Source organism: Aythya marila, assembly GCF_965140915.1.
Source record: "Aythya marila genome assembly, chromosome: W".
In the NCBI taxonomy this organism is placed as follows: Eukaryota; Metazoa; Chordata; class Aves; order Anseriformes; family Anatidae; genus Aythya; species Aythya marila.
The window spans coordinates 12,143,077-12,163,525 of record NC_139081.1 but is presented as its reverse complement, the minus strand read 5'-3'; the positions used below and the strand labels follow the sequence as shown (position 1 = coordinate 12,163,525).

Here is a 20,449-nt window from a genome sequence, read left to right as displayed (position 1 = left end):
TTTTGATGTTCTTCAGTAGCCCGATTCTTGGGCACATGAGCATCTACGTGGCGTACCTTTACAACCGGGTTCTCTACTCAGGCAGCAATATCTTGCCACAATGCAGCAGCCCAGATGGGTTTGTCCCCCCGTTGAGGATTTTTTGAAACAGCAAGGAGGCCATGGCTTGCTGCAGCTGAGCAAACCAAGCTACCAGGACAACTATGAGGAGTTGCCATGACAATGTTCTTCTATCGCCCGATTGAGGAATTAAAAATATTGTTGCAAGCAGCTGGCACTTCCTCTACCTGTGCACCTGTATTGTATTATTCACTTGCAGAGCCACAGGAATTAGATATCCTGGGAAGTTTAACATCAACAGCATGTGTAAAGTTCAATTGCTCGCAAAAAAAAAAGAAACAAAAACATGAAACAAATCGTCAATGCCACACTTGCTCCTTATTGCAATACATCTCTTTGGTGTAATTATACAATACTATAATAGCATCCTTCCTTGTGCCAGGAGCCGCTCTGCTTGGCTGTGGCATTGACTGTGGAGCGGACGCCCGTAGGTGCACCCCGAGCATTTTCCTTGGAGGGGTCTCCACTCTTAGCTGCTCACCATGGGAGTAGAAAAGGACCTCCTGAAGCCACGGACAAATTAGTTTAAGTGATATTTTTGTGGTATAAATGAGAAGTGCAAAAGGCCTCTTTGTGTGACTGTGTGATTGTGCTATGTGAGTGAGATGCAGCATCTCTGCGAAGCAACATTCCTAGTGCTTAGTGGCTTTTTGACTGATGTATAAATGTTCCTGGGTAATATTCAGTGGGTTCGGAACATTGTAGGGATTACTAAAGACAACTTAGCTATACTATTACCTTTATTGCGAGGAAGAAGCGCAGAGCAGGAGATTAAACTAACAAATGAGCAACAGCAGGCTTTTTCGCAAATAGTTTCTAAGATTGCAGACATATAGCAGAAGTTGCACTCTCCTTACTAGTTAGCAATCACGTGTCTCATCCATTTGCAGTGCTTGGTCAAAAAAAAAAAACAAAAAAACAAGAAAACAAGGCGAGTGGGGCGATCACTCTTCCATGCCAGGCACCTGCACCGAATGGAGACTGACTGCAATCCTATGGAGTCTCCCAGTAATACAGGATTTGAAGAGGATTCTGATTATTCAGACTTTGAAGGAACAGATGTGAAAGATATGAGACCAGAAGCCGAAGTGCTTGTGAATGATGTTCTTTTTGCTGTCAGCAACGTTTGTCTCAAAAACCCTTCCATGTACAGAGGATGTGGCATATATCAATGTGGAAACCAGGGAAAGGAACAGGTACTGCCTGAGCTCACTGAAGCAGGACTCAGGGTAGTAGCTTATGATTTTGATCAGACTGATGACAGTTTGCAGACACCATACCACGAAACTGTCTACTCCTTATTGGACTCTCTTAGCCTGGCCTATTGAGAGGTGTTTGGAAATGCATTACTACAAAGACTAGAAGCTTTAAAGAAAGATCAGTCGTGATTTACCCTGAAGTGAAGAAGATTTAATATTAGAAGGAATTCTTAGTATGAGGCACTGCAATCTTTCTTACAAACACAGCCACAAACATCTTAAGCTTAATTTCTTGCATTAACATCTGCTACATACTAGTACTGGTCTATAGCATTTTGCTTCAGAGGATTTGTGTATATCACAGTGCTATTGATAAATTGTAAAACTACTAAACTTATTTTTTCTTTTTGTTGAAGGTGAGCAAATAACTTGCTTCTCACAACATTTAAAAAATTTTGGTCTCTTTTCAAAGTGTTACTATCCAAAACTCTTGAAAAACACGTATAGACTGAATATTACAGAGGCAAGTAGTAATTTTTTTTTTTTTAGCGTATTCTTACTGATCATTGTCATATATGCTTTTTAAAATAGAAGTTAACTGTTTAATTAACATGTAGTAATTGAAATTGATTGGGTAAAACAGGCAATTAAGTTCTGTTTTAAACTGAAAATTACTTTTTTGCATAGAATAGAATTTCAGCTTGATTTGCTGTGCATAAATCTGAAAATTCTAAGCTTCAGTAGCAAGAAAGATGGCTCTTGAACAGTTGAGTGTTGATTATATAATAACAGCATCTGAGTTAAAAGGAAATCTCAGTATTGTTTGATATGTCTGTGTCTGTGGAAACCAACAAACTCCAAAGAGTGAATGAGATGTACTGCTACTATATGAATGCATTGTCTGAATCGCAAATGAGCTAAGCACAGAAGTAAATTCGGATGTAACAGGCTACATTCCCTAAAGATGATGTTATATATGATATATATGTATGTATGCTATATTGTAACTGTTTGGGAGGCTTGAAAGACATTTTATCCTGTTTACTGTTCTGAATGTCTGTTTACACAATGTACAGGATATACCCAAGAGTATTTTTGCTTCAGCCTTTACATAATAGAGTACTTTGGTACTCCTGTTTTTCAACTTTTCTCCCTCAACTGTACAGTATCCTCTCCTAATGAATAATGACTAAGCACTGTAATGTTACTTGCATTGTATTGGTTTGAAACCAAAGGTTGTATGAAATTTGCTAAAGGGTAATAACAACAGCATTTGGAATAATCGTACAGCTATGGCACTACCTCCTGATGTTTTTCTGCTTTGCGGGGATAGGGCCTGGCAAGGTATCCCTGCAAATGCTATCGGAGGTCCACGTTACTTACTATACTTACTTACTAAACTTACTATATTTGCTCCTAGCTGGTCATAGTTGGATAAGATCACTAGACATAAACGGGCATTGCTCACATCAGATTGCAATGATAATGTGGAGTTGCTTGGTGTTGTGGTTAGAATGGCATTAGCACTTTTTGTGCCAGGAGCAGCAGCTGCAAATGCACTTAATAATTTAGAAAAATTGGCATACTGAGCCGAGAAGCAAGCCAATGCCACGACAGAAATACTTGAGAAGAAGTTACTAGATCAAAATAGTCTGCGACATGCGCTTTTACAGGATCAAGCTGCTATTAACGTTTTGCTTTTGGTTCAAGGACATGGGTGTGAGGATTTTTGAGGAAATGTGCTGTATGAACCTTTCTGATCACAGTGAGTCAATTCACAAATCCATTAGTTTCCTGAAAGAGCACATGAGAAAGATTCAATATGATATCAATCCTTTCAATCAATGGCTCACTGATTTGTTTGAAATGATGCCTAGATGGTTACTGGGATTAATCAAAGAGGGATTGAGGCTTCTGCTTATTGTGGTGTTAATCATCATTGCGTGTTGTATTGTAATAAATGTGGTTAAAGGGTTACTTGCAAGACTGTTACATGAGGCTTGGATTACTCAAAAAGAAAAAGGGGGAATTGTTGAGGGATTTTTGAAACAGCAAGGAGGCCATGACTTGCTACAGCTGAGCAAACCAAGCTACCAGGACGACTACAAGGAGTTGCCATGACTAAAATAATTTGGAAGCATTATACTGACTTTCTACAGTAACATGCAAAATGTCAACTACTGGGACTTAGACAATTTCTCCCTCTCAGAACACTGGGCATGCACATACATCAGGCCTTGCACAGGAAGAGGTTGCACACAGTGCTCTGCAGGCAGATCTGGAAAGGAATTTATGTCTTCTAATGCCATGTGCAACAATACTGACTTTTATGTGCCTGATCCTCATCTCAGCCCAGAGCTCTACATAAGCTGATTTGGCTATATATAAAATGAAGCTGGAGACGTACAAAATTTTAGAAAGATGTTCACTGAATCACTCCACTCAATGAAATGTCTTATGTCAGCTGGTGGGGGAAATAGTGAATAAAACTCACTTTCACGTGCATTTTGGCCTACAAATACTTCAGTGACAGCTCTTTGTCAAGGGTTTGGTCCCCAGACCCCCTCCTGATCACCAGGGTAAGGAACCTCTGATGCCTTTAGTATTTGTCACCTACTGCAAGGGGATTAGTACCCTCTGCAAGAAGCAGGTTACATGGTTTTGTTTTCTCAGGTGGAAGGAATTGAGGTATTCTTTGACCTTTTTCAGCACTGAATTACAATACAAAATAAGGAAATTGGGGTATAAAATGTGGGAGTTGCAACACATCTTCACCTGTATGTTCTTTGAAATAAGAAGCAGCACTTTCTGTTAAACCCTACTGAACATTGGTGCAGCAAGCATTTTTCAGAGCAGGCATACCAGGTCACTGCCTCTGAGGGAAAGGAATGCCTTGCTTTTGTCTGCTAATGACAAACCCCTCACTCTGTGATGATGGTCCTCAAGCAAGTCTCAGAGCATCAGGTCTGTTGTACAACAACAGCTGTATTCAGATTTATCAGATATTCCACAGTCTTGGCTGCTGGACATGGAGGTTAGTTCTGAATGATGGTCAGAAGTTGTAACAATGCTTCCCAGACCAAAAAGAGAGCTCAGTCATCACTGGCATGAAACCATGCAAATCCAGATGGAGCCTGGGGAATTAAACAGGCTTATAGCCAAATCAGTCTAGGATGCCCAGCAGGCCTGCTGCCTCAGCTGGGATATGCTGACTTCTTCATTGTTACCAAAAGCAGCACCGAAGTCATTTTTCAGAGAGAATTAATTCTGAAAAGTAACAGGAAATATTATGGGCACTCCATGGTGTTTTATAAAAATAATATTATTGGTCATTCCTTTTTTCCTTATTGTAGTGGGTTTATGTGGCAAGGTTTTGGTAGCAGGGGGCCATAGGGGTGGTTTCTGTGAGAAAGATCTAGAAGCTGCCCCATGTTTGGGAAGGGCCCCATTGTTTTCCAGAGCTGAGCCAATAAGCGATGTTGTTTTGCGCCTCTGTGAGAGCATATTTAAGACAGGGAAAAAAACGCTGCGCCACACAGCAGCTGGGAGAGTGAGGAACAGCCTTGCAGGTGCCAAGGTCAGTGAAGAAAGAGGGGGAGAGGTGCTCCAGGCGCCGGAGCAGAAGTCCCCTGTGGCCTGTGGTGAGGACCATGGTGAAGCAGGATGTCCCCCTGCAGCCCATGGAGTACCACGGTGGAGCAGGGTTCTGCGCTGCAGCCCGTGGAGGAGACCACGGTGGAGCAGGTGGCCCTGCACCGATGGAGGCTGCCGCCTGTCGAAGACCCCTGCTGGAGCAGATTCCGGGCCAGACCTGTAGCCCGTGGAGAGGAGACCACTCAGGAGCAGGTGACCGGCAGGAGCTGCTGCCCGTAGGGGAGCCAGGTTGGAGCAGTTTTCTCCTGAGGGATGGACCCCGTGGTACGGACACATATCTGGAGCAGTTCTGGAAGAGCTGCTGCCTGTGGGAAGCCCACACCGGATCAGTTCATCAAGGACTGCATCCCGTGGGTGGGACCCCACAGCACAGGGGACGAGAGTGACCGAGAAGGAGCAACAGAGAAGAAGCGCTGTAGACTGACCATAACCCCCATTCCCCCGTTCCCCTGTGCCGCTCGGGTGGAGGAGGTGGAAGAGGGTGGATGGGGGGGAAGGTGCTTTTGGTTTCTTTCCCTTGTTTCTCACTTCTCTCGCTTGTTAGTAATAGGCAATAAATCTTACTATCTCCTTATGCTGAGTCTGTTTTGCCTGTTACAATAATTACTGAGTGATTTTCTCATCCTTATCTCAACCTTTGAGCCCTTTTCACATATTTTCTCCCCATTCCTCTTTGAGGAGGGGGAGTGAGAGAGCGGCTGTGGTGGAGCTTGGCTGCCCACTCTAGCGGAACCACGACACTTATCCATGATCCTTTTTTCTTTCAAATTAGTACTCCCACTTCATGAATCCAAACCATCATAAGATATTGTTGTGACTATTTTCCTTTGGAAATCCAAATAATACGGCTGCAAAATTTTGCAAATCTATAAATTAGGGACTTTTAACTCTAATTTAAGCCACACACAAAGCACTGTATCAAAATGTGGCTTTAAAGCAGGATATTAAAACAGAATAAATGGATAAGACTGATATTTGAATAAATACATATATGTGTACAAGTGGAGTCAGTTAAAAACATGTATATGGTAAAGAAAAAAGAAAAATGAACCTTTAAATCCATAGCAGATATTATGAAACGTTTTGAATTGCAAGTTTTTTGGAAAAAAAAAAAAGAATATTTTATAACACTGTGAAGATCATTCCATTTAAATGGGGCATGTACATCACCTGGCAGCTATGATAAGTAAAAGAATCACTGTTTCAGATTATTAGTATCTTCTTCATATTCATCTGTGGCTAAGCAAATGCAGATTGCCTCAGATGAATAAATATGCCCAATATGTATCGGTAACTATATAACTTCAAAGTTCTCTTGTGTTTTCAAAATAAAAAGAGGAGTTAAGATCCTGAATTTAATTTTTATTTGTTTCTAATTATGTTTATCAAATGTTCATTAACTATCTAAAAAGATATACTATACCTATGTTAACACTGAAATGCATGTTTTTTATGAATAACAAACTTATTCCTCTCTGCCACTTTCTATAAAATTCCTGTGCTTTTCCTAATAGCATTTTATTTACCTCCCAGTAGGAAATACTATGCTAAATTTTTATTATTTATTCCAAAGTATCATTTTGATCACTGCAGCTATATCAAAGTTCATGTAAAGAAAGGTATCAGCTTTTAAAAATGTGTCTGTATGGGTACATAGGCTAATAGAAAAGAACAATGCCCACCGCCATGAGAGAACATAGAGTACAATTAATTCCACGGTCCTCCTAATTTGTTCTAAATTTTACTTGTACCAACAGCTTTGAATGTAGTCCTATACCTGTTTTTCCAGGCAGGATAGCAGGTTGTGAGCTTACAAAATATTCTTTATGACAACAGTATCCGTAATGTCAATATCTCATCCTGAGTTTCGTAGCCCTATCTATTCACCCAAGAACTTCCACATATTGACACTTTGGGTGCTGTGTATGATCATATACTAATACATTTTCTAAAGAATCTTCACCTTCATTACAAAATCCTGCAATCTGTATAGTCTAATAAAATGACCACAGCAACTGCAACTCAGATGTCTGTGATTCCATATGGCTAATTCATAGAATCATAGAATCGTAGAATATCCCGAGTTGGAAGGGGCCCATAAGGATCATCTAGTACAACTCCTGGCACTGCACGGGTCTACCCAAAAGTTTAGACCATGTGACCAAGTGCACAGTCCAATCGCTTCTTAAATTCAGACAGGTGTGGTGAAGTGACTACATCCCTGGGGAGCCTGTTCCAGTGTGTGACCACCCTCTCGGTGAAGAACCTCTTCCTGATGTCTAGCCTAACCTCCCCTGCCTCAACTTGACACCATTCCTGCGGGTCCTTTCACTGGTGATTAAGGAGAATAGGTCGGCGCCTGCCCCTCCACTCCCCCTTGCAAGGAATCAGTAGACTGCGATGAGGTATCCCCTCAGCCTTCTCTTCTCCAGGCTGAACAGAACAGGCCCAGTGACCTCAGCCGCTCCTCATATGTCTTCCCCTCTAGGCCCTTCACCATCTTTGTCGCCCTCCTCTGGACACTCTCCAACAGTTTTACATCTTTTTTGTACTGTGGTGTTCAGAACTGCACACAGTACTCAAGGTCAGGCCACTTCTAACTAAATTCACTTTAGTTTCTTATGGAGATAAAATATTCCAGTAGATCTTTAGTTTGGTTTTCATAAACCAGTGAGGTAACAAAAATACCAGCATAGGTAAGGGGCTGAAAAATGATGTAACATGGTAAAGTAAGTAGACTTCTAGATTAGCTCATTAAGATCATGAGAAAAGAAGAAAGCATGTGGGTATTATTAGCATAGAGAAGGTGGCAAACAAGCCTCAGGGTATAAAAATAGAAAAGCAGAATATGGCAACAAAGTATGCACCAGTTGATCATAGAAATGAAAAAGTGATAAATATTCTAAAAGTTTAAGAGACATTCTTGTCTCTACCAATCTGTAATATTAAATAACTCCGTAGAAACATGGCCAGGACATGTTTAACATACCTGATTTTACTCTTTTGATAAGATGTTTGTGTATAAGTAAAGATATAAAAATGTTATGATATCAAAGTTAGATTATTTCAGCAAACTAGACAAGCATTTTATTTGTACTATTTTATCCCTGAAGTACTGGATACTTTGAACAATCCTGGTCTTTCTGATGGATTCAACTCCACAAGATCCCGGGTATTTTAAAATGTATACTCTTTTCAAATCATATTTTAATATGATTTTAAATATGACTAAAAATCATATTTTAAAATGTATGCTCTTTTAAAATGTTCCTTGTTGAAAACTGGAACCTTGACTTCTCTTTAATAGGTTTGGAAAAATGATAAACACCCTTATAAGTAACTCTTTCAGAGTTCATTCCTGAATTTTTAGATTGACTTGTCAGGTATTGAGGTATTTCAACCATTCTTATGCCCATTGAATTGTATCGAATAGACTTTGTAATAACAATATGCAAACATACACATGATGAACAGTAGAGGCAAAGAGGAAAGACAGTAGTTTTTCCAGAATCTTATCTGATCTCTGAATTACAGTAACACTTAGAGGAACTTTGAATGGCTAGAGATACCAATAATGCTAGAAAATATACAGGGAAAAAAAAAATAGTAATGGAATAGAAAAAGTTAGAAAAACTCTAAATACAGTCAGTCTGAGGAAGGTTTCATGTATGTTCAGTTTTTGCAAGTTTAATAAATCAAGGTAAAAGACAACCAAGTAAAGAAAAATTATTTAAGTTAAAGGGATACTTTGCTGTGAATGTGAAGGGAAGATACTAGTTATGAACAAATTAAGGGATGAAAGACACGGACTCCTGATGGCTCTTGAACAGGAGACCTTTATTGCCCTTTTTCACTACTACATATACTTTCCCTGTAGCCCCATGCGCTGTCCACACACCCGAATCGGTCATACAATTGGTTAGAGACCTTCAGACACACACCTTGAGCCAGCCAGCAATTGGCCACTGCCCAAAGCTCATCTTTAACACTGTAGCCAAGTTAATTTATCTTGACCTTGCTCAAGTTTTTGTTTCTAACGCTTGTTTTTTCATTATCTCTAATTCAGGGATGTGTGAAACAGCGCAAAGACACCTGCGAATTCCTTTCCCACAAACAAACTTACGTTGCAAATTTGAAAATATTTCTAGCCACCAGATGAGGGATTTACTGAAATTGATTTCAAACATGGATGGAAGAGGCAAGAAACCTGTTTCATTTTAAGGTGCTTTGTAAGTTAAAGGATTGTCTGGAGTCAGTGATATAGAAGGTTCTTTTGGAGAATTCTGTCCTATAGTCTCAATTTAAGTGGTGAAAACATTAATTTAACACAAGATATTTTAATATTGATAGCACCTATAACTAGGTCCTTAACTAATATCAGTGATGGAAATGAATGGTTGCTTTCCTAAGATACTACCTGGTTTTCATCTCAAATATTTTATAAAGAGCCTCTTGCTTCTTGGGGGTAAGTTTCCATATGGAAAGCATTGCTTTGTAATCAAGACAACTTAAATGACCATATGTTTATGATATACTAGTGTAGGGAAAAAAAAAAAAAGAGGAAGAAAAAAAGAATTTGAGAGAGCTTCATACACAATTCACGCAGTCAAAGCCAACCCATCTGCACTCTTTGTTGCTTTGACCAAAATTCATTGCACTCAGGTACTGCACGGTATCTTTTTTTCTACCCTTTACTAAGTCTGATGAAATATGTAATGTAAGTAAACAGTATACTTCCCCAGTAGATTTGTATTTATTTCATCTGTGGATTCTGCATTTAGAACACAGAACATTTTAGAATAATAACTGACAGCTTTTAAAAAATAGCAAGCAAGAAAAAAATAATAGCATTTATAACAATTGAATTGGGAGAGCTAAATTTTGTTGTTTGCGCTGCAGAACAAGAAAAAAGCTTTCTCTTGTTTTGTTTTTACCACTGTAAAGTAAGAACAAGGGAAGTAAGAGCAAAATATATCAGAAGGAACCAAAGGACTTGATTCTGAATTTTCTATGTTGTGGCAATATCTACCACCAGAGTAAAAGCAAAGAATTAGGCATCTCTTTCTGCCTGAGAAAGACAGACAAAAAAGACAGGGAAAAAAAATCTTGATGCTATTCTGAGACCCACTTGGAATGAATAAATCATTAATTTCAGTGTCTCAAATTGATCTTTCTCACATGCATTAGGCGTAAAGACATGAGTTCTCACTACTTGTATTCAAAGTGTGAACAGTGAAAAAAGACATGCTTCACTTACTGGTTACAGCTGTCTAGCAGGGACAGCAAGAGAAATTGAGCAAAAATTCATTCTGGACTTGAGAAACTTTCAGGAAACCTTCAACAGAAGTGCTCTCACTGCAGAAAAGTTCTCTGTCCTCTGAATCAGCAAAATCTAGTGAAAAACAGTTGGACTAAAAACTTCTGACTTACATTAATATCTATATCAAGACAGTTCCTGGTGCAATCTAGGAAGGCAGAATGCACTGCATTCTAAAACTCATAGTAAAAATACTGTTCAGTGTTTAAGGGAACAGGGGAGCAGAAACTTGTATTTATTCCCCATGTAGGACACATCACCGTAACGCAGTACAAATTAACAATAATGACAAGGTAGATTGCTGTTACTTATGGACCATTTCATCCATAGTATCTGCCTGACCCCCACCAGAAAGGTCTCCCACAAATATACCAAGCATTCCCTACCCAGCTTAGCATACAAGATTTGACAAGATCAAACAGAAATTACTTCCGGCAAATTCTGCTCTTAGCGCATTTTCTCACTGTGTTTCTTCCATCAAGTTAAAAACAGTATGAAAAATAAAAAACTTAATGTGTCTTCTACTGTACTTCAGCTGGAAAATTCTATAGTACCTTAAGCCTGCCATTACTGAGCAAACCAAAATGTAATGACATAAAAAGGTTTTAAAGCAGACTCTAGTATAATGTGATTTTTAAAACAGAATACATAGAATAAAGCTTGATAGACTCAATTTTCTGATGTTATTTCAGAGAACAATAAGGAAGATCCTGAATTGTTACAAATAGACATATTTTGATTAAAGTCGATGGATAAATCTCCTAATTTTATAAAGGAAGTACAGAAAATGAGAAATATAAAGGCTAGTTCTTTATACAAATGTGCCCTGGCTTGCAGCTACCTATCTCAAGCATTATTAGCTCGCTGTGAAAAAGACTTTCAAGAAAAGATAAAGCCATTTCATTCCATGGAAAGAAACCTCTAAGCAACCACATGTACTTCTCTCCCTTTTTTTAACTGTTGATATGTGCCACGTAATGATAATTTAAGATGCTCTGGCTTGGTTTACTGCCGTTTCAGGGAGTGGTAAATTGGCATTGTTTGCAGGTTTCTTAATATAAACTAGCAGTTAGCTCCTGTGATACCTTCTATAGGAAATTATACCCCGTACATGAAGCGGTGATGAATTGGCAGTGACAGCATCTGTATTTTCTTGTGAGTGGGAGAACAGTTGCTATTCTATAATGTTGTAGCAGCTCTTGCATACTTCAAACCCATGGTCTGGAAAATTGATGATGTCAAAGGAAAAGACAATTCTTTCATTTAACTCCTCACAGAAGTCATATTCTGGGTTAAAATGCAGTCCACCTTTATTTATTTATTTTTCTTACCAATCCTAGGGTTTCTGAAAGTATCAGCTACTGTTATATCTTGTATAAGATAACATCCAGATTCTATGATACTGTCAGTATTCAATTCCCTTCAATTTAACAGGGTTGAGGTGTCCTTGCTGATCTGCACAATGACCACGTGCATCTCCCTCAAAAATTCAGATTTGTTTTTTAAAGGCATTGGTGATTAAAATGATGAACTTGTTTCCTGCTTCTGAATGATCATTAAGTGAAATGAAAATACCTCCTGGAAATAAAACCAATTTGGATGAAATTTAGGAGAGGAAACTAAAGCAATTAATGGTAAATTAAGTGCTTTTGTTTAATAGTATCAAAATTATTGAAAATACCAAACTGATTTTTTTTTTCTGTTAAAAAAAATGTATAGGAAACATTTGTATTTACGCATCTACTATAAATTATATGATTTATAGATAATTTCTCATCCTCCTGGTCTTTAAAAAAAAATATTTACTAGGGTAGCTTGAAATGCTGTCCTTCTCTTTCAGTGTAAAATGCAGACAAATTTCAAGATACTGTCATTTTTCTCAGAAATTCTTTTATCTATTCTTTTAGTCAGACACATTTTTCCAGTGACAGCAATGCTGTTTAAATTACATTTAAAGGTTATAGGCAAAGAAAGGATATATTTCCAAAGACATATCTAAAGGCAGAAAACTAACCCCATGACAATCCTAGAATATCAGTAAAAATTTGAAATCATCACAAACTTTTGATTATTCCCAGGATTCTGTCCCCAACAATTTATTTCCTACTCACATTTTTAAATTAATATTTATCTCACTGGAGATAAATATTACACGATACGCATTATATGAGTTGAACAACATTCTTCACTACAGACACAACTTTGAACTGAACATATTTTCCTTGTCAGATCTCAGCAATGTTTTTCTCTCAGCTAATTAGGCAACACATCACAATGAAGTCAAATCTGACACATTATCACTTACGCCAAGATGAGTTCTGAATGTCTTTTCTACTGTATTAGAAGAATTCATGTAAGATTAAGGAAGGAACAGGCTCTTCAGCTGTTTACTACCCTCCACACATACACATGCATACAGAGAAATTAAAGAGCCTGATAATTGTGAAGTTACCCAAAAAGAAAATCAAACAGTTCAGAAAGTCTGAAATTGGGGATATAAGCTTCTGTGGATGGGGAACAAGTAGCTCTGTTTTGCTATGAGCACCACTGAGAACATGGTCATGCAGGGAAGGTGAAAATGACAAAGGTAACAATATCGAAAATAAATTTTTGAAAGAACAAGACCCAAATTCTGGGGCAATCGTTTTGCATTGTAAGTCAACTCATAGATTTATCACTCTTTTTCAATATTCTTGAAATGTTAAAATATGTAATTCAGCTGCAATATCAACAAAACAATGGAAAATGAAACAATGGAAATAAAACAGAAAACTATGAGTTATCTCTGAGGACAGTACTGGCCCTGGGTTTTCTGTTACTTTTACATTAAAGAAGGCTTAATAACCACTGTAAAACTACCGAAGAAGGCTTATGTGATCATGTGAATCTGGAGAGAGATGTTTCTACTTTTTGGTTCTGGTAATAGCTCTTTATCCTTTGACTGTCATGAACATCTTTTTTTGCCTCAGTTTCCACACCTGCAAAAACAAGACAAAGCAAACAAACAAACAATCAAAACAAACAAACAATCAAAACAAACAAACATACAAACAAAAAACAAAAAACAAAACAAAACAACAAACAAAACAAACAAACAACAACAACAACAACAAACCAGCAATATGGAAAGATTGCTGAGATTTACAGGATTGCTGCATAAGGTTTGACTGTGAATGCATTCTTTAACTGCTCATCTAAAATCGGGTTAGTAAAGCCGATTTTTAAGAACAAAAAACCAATTCCTTCAACATGGATTATCCAGAAGAAAGCAGAGACATGAGCTCAAACAACTTACAAAACAATTATGAGTTACTAGTACAGTGGAGATGAAGAGACTAAAATATATAAGTATGATGAAATAGTTACATATCCTCTCTCACTCTCCTCCCTCTCAGTATAAACCTGACAGGATATCTGCCAAAAATGCACTTGTATTGCCTGACACATGTACATACGGCATTATGATGACATATTGACAACAGGGAAAGTTGCAAGACGTGTTTGGGGGTGAAAGGTAGCACTTCAGGCACTAAAAGAGGTGATTTATTATAACACTAGCGTGACACTGATAAGGTCAGAGAGCTGCAAAACACACACAAGTTCTAGATGGCTGACTTGTATTTTCACAGAGAAAACAACATTAGTCTATTCAGGTATGTACCTTCAGTGCAAGTAAGAAATGTTAAAGCTTTAAATATTAGCAACATGGAAAAACTTGAAAAAGTTCTTTTCCTACAGCTGGAAAGGGATGGCTCTTGACTCAGAAATAAGCTTGAGAATACTTAGGGCCCCTAGAAAAGGCTGACTCCCACACTTTAATTATTTTTGACTAAACTTGCTTTCATGTATTTTGCAATATGCATTCTTCCCTTGATGCTCTTGTCACTTATTCAGGTGTGAACCTAGCTGTCTTAGTGGTTTATGCTGCTATGTATCATCTTAGCTGGATGGGTACACAGAAGACATATTTGGTGACTGTGGTGGTTTTACCGTGCTAGGCAGCTGAACACCACAACCGCTCTCTCACTCCCCCTCCTTAGATGAGGAGGGGAAGAAGTAAAGTAAAGAACAACTCATGGGCTGAGATAAGGATAATTTAATTAAAGGGAAATAATAAAAATTAAGGAAAGATGGCAAATAATTAAGGAACCATGGCAAAGGTGGCAAATGGTAGGGCTGTGTTTCCACCCCTGGGACAGCCGATTCCAGGTGTATTGGATGCCCCTCCAAGTGAAAGCAAACTGCGGCCTGCATGCTGCTGCCAAAGGGATGGAGAAAAATGCATTAGCAATATCAATTGTGGTGTACTGCTTGGCTGCCTTTGACTCTAGTTCGTACTGAAGTTCTAGCATGTCCGGCACTGCAGCACTCAGTGGTGGCGTGACTTCATTCAGGCCTCAATAGTCCACTGTTAGCCTCCACTCGCCATTAGACTTTCGTACTGGCCATATAGGACTATTAAAGGGTGAGCGAGTCTTGCTGATTACTCCCTGACTCTCCAGTCGGTGAACCAACTCATGGATGGGAATCAGGGAGTCTCGGTTGGTGCGATATTGCCGTCGGTGCACCTTTGTAGTAGCAATTGGTACCTGTTGTTCTTCAACCTTCAGCAATCCTACAACAGAAGGGTCTTCTGAAAGGCCAGGCAGGGTAGACAGCTGCCTAATCTTCTCTGTGCTCAAAGCAGCTATGCCAAAAGCCCACCGGTATCCTTTTGGATCCTTGAAGTACCCTCTCTTGAGGTAGTCTATGCCAAGGATACACGGAGCCTCTGGGCCAGTCACAATGGGATGCTTTTGCCACTCATTCCCAGTTAGACTCACTTCAGCTTCCAGTACAGTTAGCTGTTGGGATCCCCCTGTCATTCCAGAGATACAGATGAGTTCTGTCCCTTGGTAGCCTGATGGCATTAAGGTACATTGTGCACCAGTGTCCACTAGAGCATTGTATTCTTGTGGTTCTGATGTGCCAGGCCATCGGATCCACACAGTCCAATAAATCCGGTTATCCCTCTCCTCTACCTGGCCAGAGGCAGGGCCCCTCTAGTCCTGGTTGGAGAGTCTCCCACTTAATTCTTGCAAATGAGAGGTAGAGGTCCCTTCATCATGGTCAAGAATAACATCAGCTCTTCTACTGCCTCTGGGGTACTGCCCAATAGAAACTGGAGCAGCATTTCTCTTAGGAGCCCCTCTCCTTGCTGCTGTATTTCCCTTCAGTTCACGTACCCGAGCAGCTAGGGTTGAAGTAGGTACACCATCCCATTTCCTCATATCTTCCCCATGGTCACGCAGATAAAACCACAAGGTGCCACTTAGTGTGCGTCTTGGGTACTCTCTCTCTTGAGCAGGCAAATGCTGATTCTTAGTGGTTGAAGTATCACTCTGTCTAGATGAGGGGGAATATGGGGAATATGCTTGTTCCACGAGCTGGTCAAGTCTTTCAGACAGTTTCTCCACAGCTGAGACACAGGACTGTAGCGGAGCAGAGAGATTGACTTCATATTTTTGAAGCTGGCAGGACAGATTATACATTGTTGGTCCCATCCCTTCATCCCAGTTAATTACTGCCAGGGTACTGGCATGTGCTGATGGTGCACTCCGCACAAATTTACGCCACATGGATGTTGTGCACTGGACTTCATCGGGGTCTTGAGGTGTCTGGGCATTGTCCAAATCACTATAAATCATCTCCCGCACAGCTAATTCCCGCAGATGCTGGAGACCTTTATCCATAGTGGTCCACTTGCCTACGTGATATACAATATCTTCCTTATGGGGATATCTTTCTCTCACAGCTGCCAGGAGTCGTCTCCAGAGGCTGAAGGCCTGTGCTCCTCTCCCGATTACTTTGTCAATTACACTTTCTCTAGAGAGGGATCCCAGCTGCTTGGCTTCATTGCCTTCTAATTGTTGGCTATTGGCCTCAGCATCCCAGCATCGAAGCAGCCAGGTAAGGATGTGTTCACCTAGGCGTCGACCATAATCCTTTCGTATTTCTCGCAACTCACTCAGGGATAAGGATCGAGTGATTTCTGATTCCTTTATGATTTCCGTCTCTTCTTCCTGCTGTTTTTGTGATGGCTCTGCTTTAGAGGTGCCTGCCAATTCCCCTTCTCCCTCCTTCTTAGGAGAGGCTTCTTCCCTTACTAAACGAGCTGACCTCCGTTTCCATTGTTTTGACTTGACTATGGGGGCGACTGATACCATAGTCGGTTGGTCCTCTGGGTCAGCCACAGCATGTGTTACTTGGTCATCAGATTCAGAGACTTGCTCTCTCTCTTCAAGTTGCTGGATGATGTTAAACAGTGTTTGATAGGAATAAGCCAGGACCCAGCACAATGCTGCAAGCTGTCATTCTCCGGCATTATCAGGGTCAGGACATACAACTCTCAAACATTCTACCAGGTTTTTAGGATTTAGCACTTGCTCAGGGGTGAAGTTCAAAACTATTGGAGGAGACACTCGTGACAGGTATCTGCCAACATCATCCCACACACCTTGCCACTCACCACAAGACTGTTTCGAGACAGATTCCCAAGTAAGCTTTCTAAACAATCGACTAATCTTAGAGAGAAAATGAAACCTGTTATTCAGAATTAGAAATAGCAATACATGGGTTACAGATGGATATTCAAAATACTCCCAAACTGTTGTAATTAGCCCACTGTGAAAGAAGGGAAAGGTACCATTCCTAATATTATTAATAAACTGGTGTCCAGATGAGGAAAGGAAGGCAGTGTAGTTCTGAATATTCTCTGAAAGATAGTTTCCATGAGACCCAAATGATAACAGCGCAGAGCCTGAATTCCAGATTAAACTCAAGGTCAGTGCTTGGCAGCACAGCGAATTAAAAAAAGTGAACACAGATTGTAGCACTTTGTCGGATCGGATATATAGGAGAAAGGAGAATATGACACGGATTGCATGACATATGATCAAAGCCATTATTAACAGGACACTGAACATGGTGACTAGCAAGTAAGTGTGTTAGTTGTATGCGTTTAATCAATTCTATTGTTATCTCAACCCTTCGAGCCCCACGTTGGGCGCCAAAAAGGACTGTGTTGGTTTTACTGTGCTGGGCAGCTAAACCCCACAACCGCTCTCTCACTCCCCCTCCTCTAGATGAGGAGGGGGAGAAGTAAAACAAAGAACAACTCACGGGTTGAGATAAGAATAATTTAATTAAAGGGAAATCATAATAATAATTAAATAAAGATTATTATGAACTAAACAATTTAACTAAAGGGAAATAAAAAGGGAAAGGGGAAAAGGGAGGGGGAAAGGGAAAATAAAAAGAAAGGAGGAAAAAAAAACAAATAAAATAAATGAAGGCTATGTGGAAGTCCAGAGGAAAGAAATTACTCTCTACTTCCCACAAATGAGCGATGATTGACCACGTCCTTGAAGCAGGGCCTTAACACACATAGCCGGTGTTCGGGAGGAGGACCGACGTTTTCCCAACGAGAGCCCACCCCTCCCCTCTTCTTCCTGTTTCCACCTTTTATTGCTGAGTGTGACATCACATGGTATGGAATATCCCTTTGATTGGTTTAGGTCAGCTGCCCTAGTGATGTTTCTCTCCTCACTTTTTGCCCACCCCCTAGGAGGGTTAGAGAGAGGCCCGATGCTGTGCCACTGATGCTCAGCAGTAGATACAACATTGGTGTGATAACACTGCTGTTCCAGCTACAAGTGCAGAGTACGGCACTGTATGGGCTGCTGCCGGGAAAGTTAACATTCCAGCCAGACCCAGTACAAAAGCGAGACTTGAAACAGTTCTTATAATATCCTGACAGTTTTGCTTTGCTTCATGGAAAACAAATGATGAGAAAAGTGGTGTTACAAGCAAGCAGTGCTGCAGAGTGCTGAGCTAATGTAAATCCCCCATTTATGTAAAATAAAGGGTGAAGAGAGATTTACACAGAATCACACACAGAATTTCTAGGTTGGAAGAGACCTCAAGATCATCGAGTCCAACCTCTGACCTAATGCTAACGGTCCCCACTAAACCATATCCCTAAGCTCTACATCTAAAAGTCTTTTAAAGACTTCCAGGGATGGTGACTCCACCACTTCCCTGGGCAGCCTGTTCCAATGCCTCACAACCCTTTCAGTAAAGAAGTTTTTCCTAACATCTAACCTAAAACTCCCCTGGCTCAACTTAAGCCCATTCCCCCTCGTCCTGTCACCAGGCACGTGGGAGAACAGACCAACCCCCACCTCACTACAGCCTCCCTTGAGGTACCTATAGAGAGCGATAAGGTCGCCCCTGAGCCTCCTCTTCTCCAGGCTGAAGCTCCCTCAGCCGCTCCTCGTAGGACTTATTCTCCAGGCCCCTCACCAGCTTCGTCGCCCTTCTCTGGACCCGCTCAAGCACCTCGATGTCCTTCTTGTAGCGAGGGGCCCAAAACTGAACACAGTACTCGAGGTGCGGCCTCACCAGAGCCGAATACAGGGGTACGATCACCTCCCTAGCCCTGCTGGTCACACTGTTCCTGATACAAGCCAGGATGCCGTTGGCCTTCTTGGCCACCTGAGCACACTGCTGGCTCATATTCAGCCGACTATCCACCATCACTCCCAGGTCCTTCTCTGCCTGGCAGCTCTCCAACCACTCATCTCCCAGCCTGTAGCTCTGCTTGGGGTTATTGCGCCCCAGGTGCAGGACCCGGCACTTGGCCTTGTTGAACTTCATGCAGTTGACCTCAGCCCATCAGTGCAGCCTATCCAGATCCTCCTGCAGAGCCTTCCTACCCTCAAGCAGATCGACACATGCGCATAGCTTGGTGTCATCTGCAAACTTACTGAGGGTGCGCTCAATGCCCTCGTCCAGATCATCGATGACGATATTAAAGAGGACTGGCCCCAGCACCGAGCCCTGGGGGACGCCACTAGTGACTGGTCTCCAACTGGACTTGACTCCATTTACCACGACTCTTTGGGCCAGGCTATCCAGCCAGTTTCTAACCCAACGAAGCGTGCGCCAGTCCAGGTCAAGAGCAGCCAGCTTCTCGAGGAGAATGCTGTGGGAGACGGTGTCAAAAGCCTTGCTGAAGTCAAGGTAGACCACATCCACAGCCTTTCCCTCATCCACCAAGCGCGTCACTTTGTCATAGAAGGAGATCAGGTTCGTCAAGCAGGATCTGCCTTTCATAAATCCATGCTGACTGGGCCTGATCGCCTGCTTGCCCTGCAAGTGCTGCGTGATGACTCTCAAGAGGATCTGCTCCATGAGCTTCCCTGGCACTGAGGTCAAACTGACAGGCCTGTAGTTTCCCGGGTCTGCCCTCCGGCACTTCTTGTAGATGGGCGTCATGTTTGCTAGCCGCCAGTCAACTGGGACCTCCCCCGATCGCCAGGACTGCTGATAAATGATGGACAGTGGCTTGGCCAGCTCCTCTGCCAGTTCTCTCAGTACCCTCAGGTGGATCCCATCCGGCCCCATCGACTTGTGCACATCCAAGTGCCGTTCCAGGTCACCAACCAGTTCTTCATGGATAGTGAGGGCCACATCCTGCTCCCCATCCCCTTCCACCAGCTCAGGGTACTGAGTATCCAGAGAAATCCGGTATTGCCGCTAAAGACTGAGGCAAAGAAGGCATTAAGCACCTCCGCCTTTTCCTCATCTCTTGTAACTAAGTTTCCCCCCACATCCAGTAAAGGATGGAGATTCTCCTTAGTCCTCCTTTTTGTGTTGATGTATTTATAGAAAAGTTTTTTGTTATCTTTAACGGCAGTAGCCAGATTGAGCTCCAGATGAGCTTTGGCCTTCCTAATTTTGTCCCTGAACAGCCTCGCTACATCCTTAAAGTCCTCCCTAGTGGCCTGCCCACTTTTCCAAAGATTATAAACCCTCTTTTTTCTCCTAAGCTCAAGCTGCAACTCTCTGTTCAGCCAGGCTGGTCTTCTTCCCCGCCAGCTCGTCTTTGGGCACGTGGGGACAGACCATTCCTGCGCCATTAAGATTTCCCTCTTGAATAGCGCCCCGCCTTCCTTGACCCCTCTGCCCTTCAGAACCGCCTCCCAAGGGACTCTACCAACTAGTGTCCTGAGCAGCTCAAAGTCAGCCCTCTGTAAGTCCAAAACAGCGGTTTTACTAGTCCCCTTCCTGGCCTCGCCAAGAATAGAGAACTCTTCCATTTCGTGGTCACTCTGCC

At 41.4% G+C, this 20,449-nt stretch overlaps 1 protein-coding gene across 1 annotated transcript; it reads left to right on the top strand.

The window, feature by feature from the left end:
• Positions 1–1,094: 1,094 nt before the first annotated feature.
• LOC309889404 (GSK3-beta interaction protein-like) lies at positions 1,095–1,508 on the top strand (the record flags this gene model as incomplete). Its single annotated transcript, XM_082782221.1, is given in 4 exon segments — positions 1,095–1,243; positions 1,245–1,321; positions 1,324–1,445; positions 1,449–1,508. Coding segments are annotated over 4 exon segments (408 nt in total).
• Between the last annotated feature and the right edge of the window lie 18,941 nt (positions 1,509–20,449).